Source organism: Magnolia sinica, chromosome 4, assembly GCF_029962835.1.
Source record: "Magnolia sinica isolate HGM2019 chromosome 4, MsV1, whole genome shotgun sequence".
Classification (NCBI taxonomy): domain Eukaryota; kingdom Viridiplantae; phylum Streptophyta; class Magnoliopsida; order Magnoliales; family Magnoliaceae; genus Magnolia; species Magnolia sinica.
This window is the reverse complement of record NC_080576.1, coordinates 115,810,770-115,827,061: the sequence shown is the minus strand read 5'-3', so window position 1 is coordinate 115,827,061 and position 16,292 is coordinate 115,810,770. Positions and strand designations below refer to the sequence as shown.

The window sequence follows — 16,292 nt, the reverse complement described above, 5'->3', positions numbered from 1 at the left end:
AAGTTGAAGTATACTTAACCTCATTTGTTATAATGCTATAGATTTGCTTCTAAGTTGAGCTTTATTTAATGCATATAAGCGAATACGATTCAAGGAGCATGCTCCCCCCAAACAAACAAGAGAAAAGGGCTGATGTGGTCCTTTGTCACATAGTATTGGGGAACCAAATCCCTTTTCAGTTCAAATAGGTCGTAAAATATGATGAGGGTTAGACCAGAAAAGGTACACACATTTTTTTTTTTTTTTTGGAATTCTGAACTTCAATGGTTCAAGAAGTCTGAAATTTGTCTTCAAGATAACCCATATGTCATTATGGGTAAGATGGGGTGATGTAGGATGGATGATCTGACTTAGAATGATATAGAGAAATTAAATAACATATTAATTGGAGCAATGAAAACACAACATAAAGCTGATCTTTCGTATATTTTTAAAAATTTAGCAACAAAACATGTTTGAATTCAAGCCATACGACAGTCCCGCAATGTAGGTACAATAAAATACCAAATAATCAAGATCTATGGAAGGTAGGACTTCCATTGTTCTCAATTCATAAGGGTTCACTTGGTTTGTGAGGGTCTGGGAATCGGATTTTTGGAAATTAGGGTTTCGAAGTAGGGGGATGGGGAATTAGGGTTTTGAGAGTTAGGTTTTGAGAATTAGGGTTTGAGACTTGGGATTTTAGGAAACTAGGTTTGGGATTTGGAATTTTAAGCATTAGGGTTTGAATAGAGTAAACAAGCGATGAAAGGAAGGGGGAGGCTGACCATATGAACAGCCCTACAAGTCTGTCCGTATGGTTGTACAAACAAGTGGGTATGGCTAGGTATGGCTGTACGAGTGTACGGTCAAAGGGGACGGGCCAGGTGAAGTTTGGGTTGGGATAGGTTGTAGATGTAAAGGTTGGAAGAAGGAAAAAAAAACAAAAACAAAAGTGGAAGTAGGGATTGTTTGTAGATGGAGAAACAAGAAGTAGAAAGAACTAGAAAGAAAGGGAAAGAGAGAAGTGAAGAAAATGCTATTTTTGATTGAAGAGAATGAGAGAAGGGTAACTTGGAATCACTCCGTGGCATCACACCAAATCACTCCAATCACAGGAAGTTTTACTTCATCACAAAGCAAAGAGAGTTATTTATTTATTTATTTATTTATTTTATATGCAATAATGGGCCAAGGTGTGGGCGTCCAAGCCTTATATAGTTTCAAAAAAGACTTTTTATAAAAAGACCCTCTTAGATAAAAAGTTTCACATAAAGACACTTAATAAAATAAAATTTATTCCCAACTTTCTAAACTCAACAAAAATATAAGCTAAACCAAAAAGATAACAAACGTATAAACAACTAAATAAACTAAACTATTTCGTGGCCCCCGATCAAGTTATCCAATGACGATGATCCAACGGTCAGAATGGTCTAACTAAGTAGCCCACATGCATCTTCCCAGTGTGGGGCCTTCAAAGATGCATAATCATGCATGCGAGGTCTTCAACGGGCTAGGCACATGAATTGGGCCCACGACGCCCCATGTATGCATCACTTAGCCATAAAGAGACAAGCGCTCTCCTCCTCCTCTAGTATACTTTGACTGGTGCTCGGATGTACTCATCATGGGGATTCCCTTCTAATGTTGGCTCCATGTGTGATTGGTAGCATCCATTCAAGGAATTGTAACATTTAGTTTTTTAGTGGTTGAAGAAAAGTTGAGTTGGATGGCTTCAATTGTTAGTGGTCACTCCAAATAAGTGCTTATGCTGAGTAACAACTTTCGTCCCCTCTTGTTTAATCTGTTCTTCTTCTTTTACTTGGTCCTTTGTGCCTGCACTTTTTCATGGACCATGTGGGAATTAAATTATATAACGTAATGCTTATATTATATGATACCATTCACCAACTACAACATAATCAGTCGCATTTTTTATTTTTTAGGTAGATTAGTTGCACTCCATCCTAACCCTAGATCTCAATATTTAAGTGAAGGTTGTATACCACCGAGCAATGTGCTTGAACCCAATTACACTTTATGAATAAGTACTTCATTAACTTCTGTGCTTTGTATGGTAGATTATTATTGGAAGTAATCTGTTAAATTACTCTTCCAATGTTCTACTATTTTTTGTTTTTAAAAAAAAATGTATTTTCTAGTATACTTGATGTCTTTTACATGTCCTATAAAATTCATAACAAAATTTTGAAGAATGTACTTTATGGCACACAATGCACTTTGTAATCTAATATTTCTAACACACTTTCAAGTTTTACGGAGCAACATTTTATGATAAGGTTGAGTCATTTTCTGCGCACTTCTCAACAGATCGTGTTAGGTTTGCTGTATTTGTTTAATTTATATTCCTTCCTGATGAAAAAGGTTTAGTGCTTCGCATCAATGTTGTCAAAATCGTATGATTTGAATCGTATCGTACCATCGTACAATGCAAATTGTACACATGAATCGTTTTTTTTTTTTTTTGGGGGGGGTGGGGGGGGTTGAGGAGGATCGTACAATTATATCGTGAATCGATTTGATATTTTCGACAGAAAACCGGCGGTGTCTGGTATGAAAATCGTATTTTTTTTTTTTTTTTTTTTGCCTTCTGCAATTTTTAGGGCCTTTTGTTTTAAAAGGTATTTAGGCCCCACAACTTGTTAGAATAACACATCTTGCTACTTTTGAGAGATTTTGGAGACTTTTGGAGCTTGTGGGCCATAGGAAACCTAGAGAAAGAAATCAACATATCTTTTTCATCGCTCAACGGAATTGAATGCCGCCTGTTGCACTCGATTTCTACGTTAAAATAGGTAAGAATACATATAAAATATTCATTTATTCTTTTATATTTCATTTCTTTCATATATTGGTGAAAATATGCATTTATTGGAAAAGAAAAAAGTATGCTTCGATTTTTATTTCATTTTTTGCAATTTTTGTTTAGGGCTTTTGTGTTTAAAAGCTATTTATGCCCCCACATACATTATAATATCACTTCTTTGTTTAGGGCTTGTTGCATTTGATGTGTGTCTTTTTTTTTTTTTTTTTGATATATATATATATATATATATATATATATATATATATATATATATATTACATGTTTTTGAAAATGTGAAAAAATCTTACTATTTACGATATGATTCAAACCCCTTTACGATTTACGATACGATAACGATTATGACAAGATTGCTTCACATTTCCTTACTATTTGACATTCTCAAGATGATATTATTGATATTCCACTATGGATTGGTGGAAGCTCATATGTTACTAATATTTCACAGGCTATTTGATTTGTCCACTGATCTTGAGCGACCAGAGCAGGAATATTATTTGCAGCCAGTCGAACCTGTTAGATGCTGCAATGCCGTGTCAGTATGCCCAGTGGCCTTTTCTTTTGGAGGTGAACACTTGTGGGATAGATTTTCTGTGAGTACCATCGTCTATATTTTTTTCTTACTATTTGCTGCTTCTAGCTGCCGATGATTGCTTGGTAAATGGACCATTCAATGCTGATAGCTTCTAGGTGCCAATGAATATTTTGTTCAATTATTACTAAAATAGCTATTACCAACATCCTCATACATCTATTTTGAAGGTGAACTAGAAGCTTGCATGCAGTTCTTGTGTTGTTATGTGTCCAATTCTTCTAAATGAACAGATCTGGTGTAGCCTGTATCAATGTGGGTCAGTGGATGCTGACCATTTTTTGGCTTACTATATCAGTGAAGGCACATTTATTCCTCGTTTTTTCTAAGAATAATCACTTTGTATGTAAAGCATCTATCCATAAAGTGGCGTGTATCTTGCTTGGTAATTACTCCCTTTGGATTTCTAAGTTATTTGTTATCTTTTTGAATGAAGTTCATTTGGTCCATCTTCCCATGATCATCTTTGGTGATTTCTTTCCCTTTGGGTCATTTATCACCTTCATAACGCAACATCCTTACTGTAAAAGAAGAGAAGAAACAATAGAGATGGAGATAAGTTTTTTTTTTTTTCCCTCTCATAGGGCATCCCATATATACAGAATACAATGGTGATGTAAAATTACCAAAATGCGCTTTGTTTGTTCCAAATGGAATAAAGTGAAATAACAAAGAGAAAATTAAAAGAAAACCAAAGGCACATTAACTATCTTTTTCTTTCACTCTTCCCTCAAGCGTAGTGCTCCTTGGGGGTAATGAAAGCTTGGTAGAAACCTTTAAAAAAAAAGAAGTCTTGGTAGAATGAAGTTGACGTCGAGGTGTAGTATTCCTTTGGTGAAAATATTTGCTAGCTGATGCATTGAAGAGATACATATGGGATGAAATTCACCAAGCTCTATTTTCTCTTGAATAAAGTGATGTTCCATCTTCCTCTAGGCTTCCAACCCTCTAGGCTCTCCTGTTCCCAGTGGAGTGATAGGTTTGGAAGATCTTTCTCCTTGGATTGGATATTTGTCGTTGATGCTTTTTGCACTATCCTTGACATTTTAACAACAACAACGAAAGGATGTAGAGAGATGTAGGTAATGAAAAAGGAGGGTTGGATTCCAGTAAAGAGCTCTTGACAGGGCAAAGCTCGTACTCCTTAGTTTTTGAGAAAAACACTAACACCCCTTTTCTCTTGTTCTAAAGAGTAGGGGGAGAATTCTAAGGCATTTGGAAATGTCACAGATGTGTTTATCCCGTGGGACTATCAACTAGGTTGGAGTAAGGGGTTTGCGTTTGTCAAGTTCTGCTATAGAGATGGTGCTCGTAATGCCATTCAAGTGATGAATGGGAAGAAGTTGGATGGGAGAGTGATTAATGTAAGTGCGGCTTCTATGAAGATTGGGAAAGGCTCTTCGTCGGGCTTCCTTACATGTGCTTCTGAGGTCCCTATGCAGTGGGTCAAAAGTTTGGAACCTAGTGTTCATTGGTGTCTATGCAAGGGAGCTTGGAAGATGCTTAACAGGAGGGGAGCAGGTGTCTTTTTTTTTTTTTTTAAGATAACGAAGAAAATATATTAAAAAAGGAGGAGAGCATACAAAGAGGACTGCTGAGATGGCAGACAAAAGGCAAACTAAAAACCTAAGAAAACAAGATTATAGTCTTTTAAACCCAATACATTCGACACCCATTCAAAAATCAACTTTTTGGCGAAGGATCCCACAGATTTAGCCGTAGACTGAGAATCATTGAAGCACCTATCATTCCTTTCCTTCCAGACAGCCCACCAAATAGCAATTATCGCCATTCTCCAAATTCTGGTTTTCACTTTACCTAGTTTATGGCCCTGCCAAGCTGGTAAGAAGGACACAGCAGAGTTTGGGATGCGGCCAACGATATTGAATCTAGACCAAAAGTCCCACCAAATCTGGGTGATGAAGGGACAATGGACCAAGAGATGGTCGACAGTCTCCTCACTTCACATACAACATAGACAGATATTAACAATCTGCATCCCACGCTTCCTGAGGTTATCGATCGTGAGGATCCAGTTCATAGCTGCAAGCCAACCAAAGCAGATGAACTTTGTTGGGGGGGCGAGGATATTTCCAAATAAACGGGAAGACCTGCCAAGAGGAGGAAGAAATGGAGGCAAGAACCAAGTATAATGATTTCACCAAAAAGTTGCCGGACTTGCGATGCATCCAGATCAAATTATCGAGAGAAGAGAGATCCAGAGAGACAGTAGAGAGACAATGAAGCAGATCCACATATTCCTCAGGTGTCTTTAGTGGTGAATGAACATGAAACTGTCTTAGAGGTGGAGTTGATTCATCAGATCCATGAAATTGTCTTTAGTGGTGAATGAACATGAAACTGTCTTTAGTGGTGAATGAACATGAAACTGTCTTAGAGGTGGAGTTGATTCATCAGATCCATGAAATTGTCTTTAGTGGTGAATGAACATGAAACTGTCTTTAGTGGTGAATGAACATGAAACTGTCTTAGAGGTGGAGTTGATTCATCAGATCCATGAAATTGTCTTTAGTGGTGAATGAACATGAAACTGTCTTTAGTGGTGAATGAACATGAAACTGTCTTAGAGGTGGAGTTGATTCATCAGATCCATATCAACATGCTATGGTACGCAATTGGATCTGTGTTGGCATGATATGATACACGATTCAAGTCTGTAACAGCCTCCTCCCCCCTCCCCCCAATGTAAAATATGTTTTTTTTTTTTTTTTTCTTTTCACATTTTCTTTTGGTTTTCCTTGTCTTCATTTTCTTTTTTATTTTAACCATGGAGGAAAAACTTGGACAGTCATTTAGAATAGACTTAGAATCGTTTTGGGGATCAACTAAAGATTTTTAGGGGGATTCAATGAATCGAAGCAAAATGGGCCATTATAGGAAAATTTGGAAAAAAGGGAAAACCATCACTTTTTTGTGTTTGTTTTCATATTCTTTTTTTTTTTTTTGGTGTGTGTGTTGTAAATTCAATGTAATGAGGCTTAATCCATCAAAACAATCTTGATTTTCGTTTAATTAGGGCCTGTTTGGTTGACTTCTAATAGATCAAGTTGACAGACAACATTCTTATCAAAGAAAAAAAAAAGTTCTCATCAAAGAATGGTCCGATATACGTATCAAAAACATAAAAATGATAGAATCTTGAATTTATCTTTTCTCCCAGTTTCTTGATATATTTTCCATTAATATTGTAGGGGGAAAAATTGATCGATATGGAGACGCATGTGTTGTATTGGTTTCCGGTCGGGCTGATATGCCTCCCTATATCGACATTCAGAACCATAGTGATGATTCAGAATTTCCATATTGTATTGGCCAATACAACTATATCAGATTTGTATCATCCTGACATGATATGTGACATGGGTCTGAATTGGCCTCTCCAAAATGGCATGTATCGGGCATATCAGCACCGATAGGTAGGGCTATTAACAAGTTGAGTTCAGATTGGGTCGTATAGTACCTGTATTCAGGCTAACTGCATTCGGGTCCTGCTAGATCTGAGTTGTTTTGGGTCTGGGTGTAGTTCTTGAAGACAGACGCAGATCTGCTCGGGTTTGGGTACCCATCAGGTCTTTGGATCTCTGGTTTGAGTTGAGTTTGGGACAAATAAGAGCATTTACATGGTTGGGCCCACCTGATGGATGGATTAGACCACACACATGTTTCACTTTAACACATGCATGGTGTGTAAATGGGCTCTCTTACATCTGTGTGGCTTAGCAAACCTCATTTCTTTTGCTAGAATAATCAATGTATATTAAAAATATATAATTTTACTATTAAAACTGACTGGAACTTGCCCTGGAGCAGGGTAGGCCTGACTCAACCCAACTTTAATATGGATCCGATCTGAACCCAACTTGACCTTTTTCTTTATCGGGTCCAAAATGTGAGACCCAAATTGATCAACTTTCTTAATGGGTCCCAAAAAAGGGACCTGGACCCATTAAAATTGGGCCAAGTCCATTGGGTACTGATGGGTTCAAGTACCCATTGACAGCCCCACCTATATGGGCCGATACGACAAAAAAGGCCCAAATTTGATTTTCTTTTTCTTTTCAAAATTTCTCTCATTCTTTTCTTCTTATTTTGTTTTTATTTTTATTTCAACCATAGTGGAAGTGCAACTGAAATGAGAATGTTGAGATGGATGAATGGCAAGACGATGAAGGATGGAATTGGAAATGAATGCATTGTAGGGAACTTAGGAGTAGCACCAATAGGTAATAAGATGAGGGACAGTTAGGAGTGATGTAGTAAGAAGAGACTCGATGACCAGTGGTTTAACTGAGGATTTGGTCCTTGATAGCGTGCAATGGCGGAACATGATTTGTGTAGTTGACCTGAATTAGTTGGGATAAGGCTTAGGGAGATGATGATGATAAACTAGCGAGGAGGGCTAAATAGTTATTTCAGACCAGATATATGCCCATTTTAGGGATCAAAACAAAAGATTTTTGTGGGATTTGACAAATCAAAGCAAAATGCAGAATTATAGAAAATGTTGAAAAGGGTAAGCCATCATTTATTTTTTCATGTTTTTCTTGTATTTCAATGTAATGGGTCTTAAGCCATGAAACTAGGCTTGATTTGTGCTCATATAGAGCCTGTTGGTTGACTTCCAGCAGGTTAAGTTGACAGAACATTCTTATCCAAGAACAGTCTGATACACCATTATATACAATATCCAAAACACAGATTACAGAATCTTGCATCTTCCCCCCCCCCCACCCCCTTCATTTTCCTGATTATTTTACACTAGTTTTTTGGCTTAAAAAGTAATTGATACAGTCTGACATGGGCCAATATGGATATGATACACCCTTATCATTTTGGTTTTCGATCGGCCGATATGTCCTCTGATACTGAATTCATAACTGCATGGTTAAGATGCTGGAGGAGGTGTGTGATGCTATTGTTTAAGCAGTATCAAGAGCTTTACAAGGGAGAGATCTTCAGGAGGCCGGTTTTGGATGACCTAGCATTTGATTGAATCAATGAGGCTTCTAATTTTTTAGAAAGATCACTTGAAGTGGTAGAAGTTGAGGTGATCGAGCTTTTGGTACAAGACATTACCTTGGATCCTGACGGTTTCCCTGTAGCTTTTTTTTTTGGCCCCCAAGATATTCAGGAGAGGTAATGTAGTTCACTAATGAATTCTATCCAAGGGGTGTAATTGCAAAAGAGTTGGGTACTAATTTTAACGCCTCGTCCTGGAGAAAAAAATGTGGTTCATATCTGATTTTGAACCCATCAGCCTAACTGGGACACTATGAATTTTGGCCAAAGCACCAGGGACACGACTTCAAAGTGTGTTAGAAACCATTTTCTCCCCTTCCCAGTGAGCCTTCATCAAGGAACATTAGATTCTTGACTGCATGAATGGGTTTGGTAGCCCATGGATGCATGATGTAAGGTTGATTTAGAGAAAGCATATGGTAACATGGTATAGGACTTTCTGGACAACATCTCAGTTGATTGTGCTTGGTACATGGTGGTGGGGCTGGATGAGAGAATGCGTATCATCTGCCCAATTCTCAGTGCTAGTGAATGGTTTGCCAAAAGGATTCTTGGAAGCACATTTAGGGTTCTGAGATAGAGGGACCCATTGTCTCTTTTTCTTTCTGAGGTGGCGCTGAGGCCTTGAGTAAAATGCTGATAAAGTTAGGTTAGAAGGCTTGATCAAAGGTTCAAGGTGAATCAATTGGATCTCAAATACTGAGATTGATTTTTGCAGTGCAAGCACTCAATGTAGCAAATCTAAAGTCCATTTTGAGATGTTTTTAACAAGTATCAGGCTTAAAAAATCAATCTATCCAAAAGTGAGATGCTGAGTGTTGATTTGGATGATAGAGAAGTGATCGCATTGGCAAATGGGTTGGGGTGCAAGGCTGGATCTCTCCCTACCACTTATATCAGGTTGCCACTATGAGTTGGGAAACTTCTCGTAAGTCTCTGGGAGCGAATAATCGAAAGGGATGAATGGAGAATGTCAGTTTGGAATGTTAGGTTTCTGTCTTTAGGTGGGATCAGCACTCTGATTAAAGCTGCCATGTCTGTGATGCCGATTTATATATGTTGTTATTTTAATGCCCCTAGTCTCTTAATTGCAAATTGGAGAGATTGGAAAGAGAACAACTTTTTAAGCCTTTTTGACAGTCACCATAGCCGACAAAGATGCAAAATCAAAGACAAAGATTAACTATCCTTTTCCTTTACATATGTATCTTGGTCTGATACACACAAAAATTATTAGACCTGAGGTAGGAAATTTTGTCATACAAGCATGTTATCTGGCAGCTGTGTTGGTGACTCTTTATGTAGTTTTTCTGTCGGGTTGCTTTTGCTAGTGAACACATATTAGCATTTTGTTTTCGTATTCACTGTTTCTGTGTCAACACTGGCAAATTATGTCCTACTTAATTTCTTAATTGACCGATGGTTTTATTGCTGTTCAACAGGTTTTTGTCGTATTTAGTGATGGTTCAATATATGTTCTTTGCCCAATTGTTCCTTTTGGAAGGTACTCATGTGGCTCCCTTGTTGATCGGCATCATTCAGTTTTTTTTTTTTCCTGCTTTTTTCATACCTCATTTAACTCTTGATGCTTTCACTCTCTTTGGATGCTCAAACAGGCTTTCAGTTGAACCTTTTTCTTTTTCTTTTGAGAATTCACAATTTTATTAATGAAAGAAGAAAGAAAACAACAGGGCAAAGACGAGAAAATAACAATCCTGGGATTACGAAGAGCCTGAACAAAGATAATAAAAAGAATCTAAAGAGCAATTAGCAAATTGCTTCAGACTCCTGGGATTACAAAGAGCCTGAACAAAGATAATAAAAAGAATCTAAAGAGCAATTAGCAAATTGCTTAAGGACGCAAACCCATGATATCACATCGATTTTGACTCTCCTGAACACCTTATGTGAGGAGCTGGTTGTAAAATTTCTGCCAAGCGATATGGGAAATCCTGTTTTGAATACAATTAGTGAAATGTGGCATAAAACCAATCCCAAATAGTTTAGAAAAGATATGATGATGATTTTTATTTTGGAAAGGTATTATTAATATTATGATGATCATGATGATGGTGATGTGATAATGAATGGTATATGATTAGTCACTTTTATGTAAAAAAAAATAAATCTAGAAATAATAATAAAAAACATAAAAATCAATTGCTTGTATGTAAAATGATTCCAAAATATAATAGGATAATAATTAAGCATGGAAGAATATTTTTTATATAACTCATGTCAAGCAGTGTCAAACATTTTGACACAGCACAAATTCTATAAAGTTCCTTTCCCTTGTTATATAGGATATAAACAACATCTAATCAACTCAATAGGTCCTAGGGGGCGGATAATCTCTTCTGCTCTAGGTTCCTCATATACACCATGTTCCAAACTATTCCCCCCCTCACCCTCTTGTAACACTTCCTCAAGCAATCCTTGGATCATTTATAAATGTATAAAGATGCAGGTACATGATACACAATGGCTTGACGCCCCACCATAATCTTCCCAGAAGACAAAACCTGCTTCCCTTTTTTTCTTGTTTTTTCCCCACGAGATCTGTAACATCGATTTGTCAACATTTGCATGTCCTGTTGAACAGGAAACTGAATGGTCTTCTTTTTGTGGCAGTTTCTATAGCTGGACATCTATTGAGGAGATCTATAAAGATGCACATACATTTGGGCAAAAGTCATCCAATTTACAAGCTGTGACTAGTTCCAGTTTTGCTATTGCTTGGTTGGAAGCAACCTTTCCTGACTTTGGTAACCATGAGATGGAAGGAGGCAATTTATTGGCATTGAAAGCTCGTCCTTATGTGCCCTTTGATGCATCTCTTGCATTGCAGGTTATTTAATTCTCAGAACTCTACCATTGCTTGCAAAACCTACAATCATTTCATATAGAAGTGTCTCTGTCTTTATCTCTCTCTCTCTCTCTCTCTCTCTCTCTCTCTCTCTCTCTGATGCAAGACATGAAAATTGAATATGATATGCGAGATTTCAGGCTTAAGATCACGTTAGTTCAAAAACAATTACACAAATTCCATATCCCACATGAAAGTCCAAACATTCAATTATCATCTACACATGCATAGTAATCAGTCCCTAATCCAAGGGATTCGCCAATTTCAAATCAAGGAACCCTAGGGTAAGAAAATGGGCATAAAATTGGAGATTTGAGTAATTTAGGGTTAGGTTTAGGGATTTTGGGTGAAAGCGGAGTGAAAGAGAGGAGAGATGAACCGGAGAGGTACCGCACGCGTGGACAACAATAATGACCCAGACGCACGTGCGTGTGATCCGGATAGCACGTGTGTGGGGCCCACTATTTAGAAAAAAGGCCACCTTGGCCCTGGTCGGCTAGGGATGGCCTCCAAAACCCCCAAATCTCAGCTCGATCCGATGTACGGTTTGTGCGTGGTGATCCGCCGAAGTTTCAGCCCTCCTGTAGGGTCACATTCTGAAATTCTAATGTGAGGAGGAGAATTGCTGCAATAGATGATTGATTTGAAGTGTAGATGATGGGGTGAAGTGAGAAGAAGAGATGGTAGAAGATGGGTAGTAGAGATGGCGATTGATGGGTGCGAATCGAGATAGATGTTGTTTCGCACCACGGTAGTTAACCCTTCGATGAAGGGAGGGCTTCGCACCCAATTAGGCTTCACAACTCAGAGAGTAGGAAAACGCAGAATTTTTATTTATCTTCAATCAATGAAAAAAGCTACAAGGGGTGCCTATTTATAAGAAAACCCTATACCCCAAAAACTCGCACCATGTGCGCAACCAATTACTTGGCAATGAAGTAAACTAAAATAAAAACCAAACAGAAAAATCTAAAGCGTTCACGATGTTCTAAATAATAACAATAAACAAAACCTAAGATATGAAATCAATCTGACGAGTGGGCCACGATCATGAAATCCCATGATGGGCTTTTCTTGACTATCGGGCCCACTTTTTTTTGAATCAAAACTTGTCTTCTAGTTAGGAGGCCCTCCCTGGACGTCGTCATCGAGCCAGATCGATGGTGGGGTCCTTTTGCGTATGTACGTGCGTAGGAGTGGTGGTGTGAGTGCGCTTGTGCGCGTGATGTCCCCATCAATTCTCTCCGACTGCGAAGATTTCGCCACTGGAGAAATAAAACTCCTGAACCGCTTCAGGATGTTAGGATCAAGTCTCTGAAGCTCCTCCTCAGTGAGCCACGTGCTATTTGAAGCTGGGCGTGACTTCCATTTAACCAGGTACTTCTGAAATCCTCTATCCGACGTTGAAACTATCTGATGGTCCAGGATATCCTCTATTTCCTTTTTGGGTGTGTGAAAGTTAGATATGGGAGGTAGAGGTTGGGAAAATGGGTCGGGTAAGGATAGGTATGGGAGGTAGAGGCTGGAAAGATGGGTCGGGACTGGTAGGTATGGGAGGTAGAGGCTGGAAAAATGGGCTGGGAAGAGTAAGTACGAGACATAGAGGCTGGGAAAATGGGTCGGGACGGGTAGGTATGGGACGTAGAGGCTGGAAAAATGGGTCAGGACGGGTAGGTATGAGACGTAGAGGCTGAAAAAATGGGTCGGGAAGGGTAGGTATGGGAGGTAGAAGCTGGGAAGAAAGGTTAGGAAGAGTAGGTATGGGAGGTAGAGGCTGAGAGAATGGGTCGGGAAGGGGCCATGGTTTAAGGGATAAATATGGGGAATGAGAACGGGTAGGCGAAGGGCCGGACAAAGTATTAATGGTCCCTTGAAAAGTAAATAGATCCTCTACGTTGAATGTGAAACTAATTCCCATAGAAGGTGGAAGATCTACCTCATACGCATTGAGACCGTTTCGTTTTATAATTTTGAAGGGTCCAGCGCTACGCGCGTGTAACTTACGAACAGTCCCCAGAGGGCACCGTTCGGGCCAGATGCAGATTATCACAGAATCCCTAATATTAAATTCTTTGAAACGTTTATGTTGGTTTGCAAAAAATTTGTAATGTTCATTACCAGTAGTGATCTTCTGCCTGATTTCTTGATGCCATGAATGAATGTGATGCGCAAAAGACTCCGCAGGCTCTAACACTCTATGGGATAGTGACATAGGGACAAGATCAATAGGTTTTCCAGGTTTATAAACAGTAACGAATTCATAAGGACTGAGACCTGTGGACCTATAGACAGAACTATTAAACGCAAATTCGGCTATAGGTATTACGGTGTCCTATGTTCTGGTGTGCTCTATATCCCTCATAGGGGAAGACTCATCCGGTAGATCATTAGGAAAGATATCACGTAACTCATCCATTATTGGAATGGCCTCAGTGGGTAACTTTACACTAGCGTCTGGTGCACTCTCTCCAGTCACAAGGCCGCACATGTCATACCCTTCAAAATAGTGGTCTTGATGTCTCTCATGGGGTGGGTGCACAGGTGCATACCCATAATTGATTCCTTCACCAACTCCATTCATTGGTCTATCCACCAGGTCACCTGCCTGAGATGGGACATCTACCCCAATGGTGGGGTTTGTCCTGGCGATGGTCTTTAGTCGGGTAATGCGCACATCAAGTTGTTCCAAGTATTGGTCCATTTCCAAGCGCTTAATCATAAATTCCAACTTTTGGTATAGCTTGTTTAGTGACTCTTGCAATTGTTCCATGTCTAGTATAGGGTGCCAACCAAAATTCAGCAATGTAGTTGTCAAAATATAAGATTTATTTATTTATTTATTTATTTAAAAGAAACAACCTAGTTTCTAAAAACGAAAACGGAAAGTTTTTAAAACAAGTTGGAAAGTTTCTAAAAAAAAAGCAACCTAGTTTCTATAAACGAAAAAGGAAAGTTTCTAAGAAAAACAAATTAGGAAAATTTCTATAAAAAATAAATTAGGAAAGTTTCTAAAAAAAACAAATTAGGAAATTTTCCAAAGAAAAGCAACCTAGTTTCTAAAAACGAAAAAGGAAAGTTTCTAAAAACAAATTAGGAAAGTTTTTAAAGAAACAAATTAGGAAAGCTTCTACAAAAAAACAAATTAGAAAAGTTTCTGAAAAAAACAACCTAATTTCTAAAGAAAAAGAAAAAGGAAAGTTTCTAAAAATAGAAAGTAAGTTAGTTTATAAAAAAGAAAAAGGAAAGTAAACTAGTTTCTAAAAAAGAAAAAGGAAAGGAAATTAGTTTCTAAAAACATATTAAGAAAGTTTCTAAAAAATTAGTTTCTAAAAAACAGAAAAGGAAAGTTTCTAAACCTAGAAATAGAAAACTAAGTTAATTTCTAAAATAATTCAAATAAGGGGATAACAGAAAATTTCAACAGCTTATGTTAAGGTTTATGGACCTCTAAACAGCCATATATGATGAGAATTGGTGCGTAATGGACATAAACAACCAAACCCTAAACATGTAATGAATTCCCCTACAAGAACCCTAGGCTCTGATACCAAATTTGATGTGGGACATGAAAATTAAATATGATATGCGAGATTTTAGGCTTAAGATCACGTTAGTTCAGAAACAATTACACAAATTCCATATCCCACATGAAAGTCCAAACATTCAATTAAGGGGAATCTATGTGGGTCCAGGCCTACACATGATAGGGTTGGATCATTAAAAATTATGAACCAAACGATACTCAAAGATAAGAAATAATCATCTACACATGCATAATAATTAGTCCCTAATCCAAAGGATTCACCAATTTTAAATTAAGGAACTCTAGGGTAAGAAAAGGGGCATAAAATTGGAGATTTGAGTAATTTAAGGTTAGGTTTAGGGATTTTGGGTGAAAGCAGAGTGAAAGAGAAGAGGGAGACGAACCAGAGAAGTATTGCACGCATGGACAACAACAATGACTCAGACGCACGTGTGTGTGATCCCGACAGCACGTGTGTGAGGCCCACTATTTAGAAAAAGGCCACCTTGGCCTTGGTCGGACAGGGATGGACTCCAAAACCTCCAAATCTCAGCTCGATCCGATGTACGGTTTGTGCGTGGTGATCTGCCGAAGTTTCAACCCTCCTGTAGATCAGATTCTGAAATTCTGATGTGAGGAGGAGAATTGCTGCAATAGATGATTGATTTGAAGTGTAGATGATGGGGTGAAGTGAGAAGAATGGATGATAGAAGATGGGTAGTAGAGATGGCGATGGATGGGTGCGAATCGAGATAGATGTTACTTCGCACCATGGTAGTTAACCCTTCGATGAAGGGAGGGCTTCGCACCCAATTAGGCTTCACAACTCAGAGAGTAGGAAAACACAGAATTTTTATTAATCTTCAATCAATGAAAAAAGCTACAAGGGGTGCCTATTTATAAGAAAACCCTATACCCCAAAAACTCGCACCATGTGCGCAACCAATTACTTGGCGATGAAGTAAACTAAAATAAAAACCAAACAGAAAAATCTAAAGCGTTCACGATGTTCTAAATAATAACAATAAGCAAAACTTAAGATATGAAATTAATCTGACGAGTGGGCCACGATCATGAGATCCCATGATGAGCTTTTCTTGACTATCGGGCCCATTTTATTTTTGAACCAAAACTTGTCTTCTAGTTAGGAGGCCCTCCCTGGATGTCGTCATCGAGCCAGATCGATGGTGGAGTCCTCTTTCTGCATATGTACATGCGTAGGGGTGGTGGTGTGAGTGCGTGTGTGCGCGTGATGTCCCCATCACTCTCTCTCTCTGTTTGTGTGTGTACATACGCATTTGTCAAAGTCACTATCGGGGTGTGTGTGTGCATACACATTCGCCGAAGTCAACTATCGGTGTGTGCGTGCGTGTGTGTGCTATGTTGCTGATGATGATTATTTCATTTGGTTTTGGATTGTGGTTCAATGAGTGTATGGTGACTT

At 38.4% G+C, this 16,292-nt stretch overlaps 1 protein-coding gene across 5 annotated transcripts in view; it reads left to right on the top strand.

Annotated features, from left to right (window-relative positions):
• Positions 1-16,292, top strand: part of LOC131244007 (nuclear pore complex protein NUP88) — a 42,853-nt gene that overhangs the window by 8,303 nt on the left and 18,258 nt on the right. For 3 of the 5 annotated variants that reach the window (XM_058243675.1, XM_058243676.1, XM_058243671.1), the window contains exons 4-6: positions 3,276-3,420; positions 9,902-9,963; positions 11,091-11,307. In XM_058243675.1, the coding sequence (XP_058099658.1) occupies positions 3,276-3,420; positions 9,902-9,963; positions 11,091-11,307 (424 nt within the window). Of the gene's footprint in view, positions 1-2,572; positions 2,799-3,275; positions 3,421-9,901; positions 9,964-11,090; positions 11,308-16,292 lie in introns of those variants that run through there. The other 2 variants (XM_058243674.1, XM_058243672.1) reach the window with 2 other exon arrangements.